The sequence below is a fragment of the Orycteropus afer genome, unplaced genomic scaffold (genome assembly GCF_000298275.1).
Source record: "Orycteropus afer afer isolate SDZICR_OR568_19922 unplaced genomic scaffold, OryAfe1.0 scaffold00082, whole genome shotgun sequence".
Classification (NCBI taxonomy): Eukaryota; Metazoa; Chordata; class Mammalia; order Tubulidentata; family Orycteropodidae; genus Orycteropus; species Orycteropus afer.
In genome coordinates, this window is record NW_006921669.1 from 7,928,381 (window position 1) to 7,932,113 (window position 3,733).

At 43.2% G+C, this 3,733-nt stretch overlaps 1 protein-coding gene across 1 annotated transcript in view; it reads right to left on the reverse strand.

Moving 5' to 3' along the window:
- The window catches only part of LOC103197659 (nebulin related anchoring protein), a 91,911-nt gene that overhangs the window by 45,685 nt on the left and 42,493 nt on the right, over positions 1–3,733 (reverse strand). Inside the window, exons 14-16 of the mRNA XM_007941608.2 lie at positions 2,784–2,891; positions 2,436–2,537; positions 321–518 (exon numbers count right to left, since the gene is read on the reverse strand). Of these exons, the coding sequence (XP_007939799.1) occupies positions 321–518; positions 2,436–2,537; positions 2,784–2,891 (408 nt within the window). The remainder of the gene's footprint in view (positions 1–320; positions 519–2,435; positions 2,538–2,783; positions 2,892–3,733) is intronic.

Consider the following 3,733-nt stretch of genomic DNA (forward strand, 5'->3'; position numbering starts at 1 on the left):
TATTACCATTTTCACATCTGCCTCCCCTTTGCTCATCCCTATTACCAACACATCACTTTGGCAACAGCTCTGAATCCTAACTCCTCCATCATCTACTCTCGACTCTCTCAACTTTGTTCATGTCTCCACCTCCCCAGCCACCCTCCCCAGGCCCAGAACACCTCCAGCTGTTCTTCCCAGTCTCCCTTGAATGCCAAAGGATCTTAAAGTACATTTCTAGCCTTCCCATTTAGAGTTAGGTAATAGACGCATGCACAGGTTCAAAATCCTTTTGCAAGTGTCAATGTATCCAGTTATAAGAGATGCACAAGAGGGCCCACCTCACTCTGGAGCCCATAGGCTTTCTTGGCCCAGAGTGTCCTCATGTCTTCAGGCAGCACTGTGAACTTGTGCAGTTTCTTCCTGTAGTCCAGGTCACTGGCGAGAGCTTGGGCCTTCTTCGCTTGTCTAATGTTCACCATATCCATGGGCAGATGAAAGTGGGTCTTACTCTCTTCAAAGCCTTTCTTATACTCAACCTTGAATGTACAAAAACAAGGTCTGTTACTTAAACCCTGCTCTTGCAGGGATGGGTGGTATCAAAACACAGGAAAGAATGCTGGGCTTTAGTGGGGAATTGGCACTGCACGGAAAACCACTCAACTGTGGGAAAGGCATGACTCGATTCCTGGCTCTGCAAGGCAGCACTGCTGGGAGCTGAGATTCCACATCACTTTGTCTCTGGAAGGAAGGCTTCTCACTGGCCCTACTATTTTCCCCTGGATCTCAATCAGAATAATACTCTATTCACAGTTCCTGGAAGAGCTTTGACAGGCATAATAACAAATCCTGGTTCCAGAGCCAGACAAGTCTGAGTCCAAACCTGGGCCTGCCCTTTACTAGCTGGGTGACTGCTGGAAAGTTATGTCACCTCTCTGAGTGCTCATTTATTGTAGTAAGTAAATGAAATAGTAGCTGAAACATGCTTAGTACAGAGACTAGCACCTAGCAAACACTTGATCGATGTAAGCCATGAGGACAAAGGTGATGGTGATGACAGTGGTAATGGTGGTGGTAATGGCAGTGATGATGATGGGTATCATGGTGACAATAGAGATGATGGTAGTAATGATGGTGATGATGTGGATAATTATGGTGATGGCGGTGATGATGATGGGTATGATGGTGACAATAGAGATGATGGTGGTAATTATGGTGATGATGGCGTGGATGATGATAGTGACGGTGGTAATGATGATGGGTATGATGGTGATAATAGGGATGACTGTGGTAATTATGGTGATGATGGTGGGGCTGATAGTGATAGTGGTGATGATACTGGTAAAGGTGATGGTGAGGACAGTGGTGACAATGATGGTGGTGATGGTGATGATGGTGGGAATGATGGTGGTAACAGTAATTATGGTATGGTGTTAGGGAAAGGGCATGTGCTATCATAGGAGTATAGGAGCCCATAAGGAAGAACTCTAGAGTCTAATTCTCTACCACTCTATCACTACAATTGACAGTCATATGAACTTGGGCAAGCACAGTCTTTCTGTCCTCAGTTGCTCTAACTGCAAGCATGAAATACCAATGTGCCTTCTGTCTAAACACATTTAGATATCTCTTTATATTTTAAGACCATGCACTTCATGGGACTTGTTCTGTAGGCATATTCAAACTGACAACCCAGATGCAACTGTACAATTCTATTCAAGCCATGGCTCCTAATGACTCATAAAGTGATTACATTCAACTGCTCCATCGGAGCAGCACATGCCAGGTCCCTACACCTTGGAGTAAACAATTGGCAGGTAGAAACCCAACACTCATGTGTCCATTTTGCTTGGTCAGCATTGGCAGGGAAAAGTTGGTTAGAAACCAGGTCTCTCCCTTGTAGCAGAACGCTCCTTCACCAAAGGCTTTTGGGAAAAGCAACATTCACCACATCTACCAAGGTTAATCTCCAACCATTACAACTATTTACAAGGCAGCTTCATTTTGATTAGCTGGAGCCTGGACTGGCCTAGTTTTTTGTTGAATATTCTGAACACCACTCATGTCTCTGACCACACGATCCATCCATGCTCACTGTCTTACTCTCACATAGAGTTAAGCTCTGTTATAAAGAACCTGTTACATGTTGCTCTTTCTTATAGCCCCTGTGTCTTGCCCATAATACTTGCTCACTCAACATCTATGACATGAACAAACGTAATACCTTGATCAGTAGATGCTGGTCACTCTTAGGACCACACACCTCATCTACTTGAAAAGAATGGTTATGCTTTGGCAAAGCACAGAAACTGAAAAGGCTGCTCATACAAACCAAGGAAAAAAGAGGTGTCAAGTGGATGGAAGTCAATGAAAAGGTAAGAGTCCCAGGTAAAGTAGGCCCAGAAAAACATTTAAAGTAACACAAGTAAAAGGTGGGGAAGTAGAAAGAAGCTTACCTCACTGCTCATCTTGGCAACCTGCAGCGAGTGCAGCAGCCTGGAGTCAGTGGTTCCCATGACTTTGCCTTTTGTTTTTTCGTATTCTTCTTTGTATTTAATCTTGAGAAAAAGAAGAAAGGCTACTGTGAATGGAAGAGAAACTTTTCTATCTAAGGCACTCTGGTTTTAACAAGTGCAAAGGGAACGATTCTGAAAAGACACCTCCCAGTCTTTCACAAATCCAGGAGAAGATTAAAGCATCGTGATGTTTACAACGTTAACAGTCATTATATTTTTCTGCAGGACCACTGACATTTTATTGGAACCATGGCTTATGCATTGCCGAGTTAATGAGAGAAAACTTACGTTGCTAGCAAGCTCCCCAGAGGCTTTGGCGCCCAGCAGAGACATAGCATCCAGCTTCATCTCAAATCCTTTTCCCTTTGTCTTCTCCCAGCCTTCTTTGTACTTAACCTGACAAACAAAAACATAGGTGAGTAGGAGCCACTATCCGTATCCTTCCCAAAAGTTGAAGAGAATATACATTTTTCAAAAGCAAAGTTGTTCTGTTTCCTCATCTGTTTGCAGAATAGAATCATGGCTTTGTTGATCAAATGATAATAGTAATGATTAGCACAGTTAATTGACTCCTTAGCTGTAGGGCCGTGCAGGGTAGTGGTGATGGAACCAAAGATTCATGTGCTTATCCTAGCGGTTTCCTCACCATTTGATCACGGACAAAACACTTTACCTCTCTGGGCCTCAGTTTACCCACTGTAAAATGAATATCATTATCTGCCTAATACGAGGATTAGTATTTTAAAGCAGATAAGTACAATAAAGACATAAGATACTGATATTCCTGTGGTAATAATTAAAAACAAAACAAAGGAAAAAAAAAACCCACAAATCAGTTGCTGGTGAGTCAATTCAATTCGACGTATGGTGACCCACGTGTTTCAGAGTAGAACTGTGCTCCATAGGGTTTTGACGGCTGTGACCTTTTGGAACCAAATTGCTAGCCCTTCCTTCCACACTTCTGGGTGGATTTGAACCACCAACATCTCAGTTAGTAGTGAAACACTTAACTCTTTGCACCATGCAGGGATCCACGGTAATAATACATATCATTTACTGGCTCCTTCTAAGTGCTTTGTACTCATTAATCCTAACTCTTAAGCCTGAGAGGCTCAAGACATTACAGACCTCACCCATGGCCACACAAGTTAAAAATGTCAGTGCTGACATCCGAACCCAGGTTCATCTGATGCCAAAGCTCATGTCATTAACTGTGTCCCTACAATACCTCCTGAGGG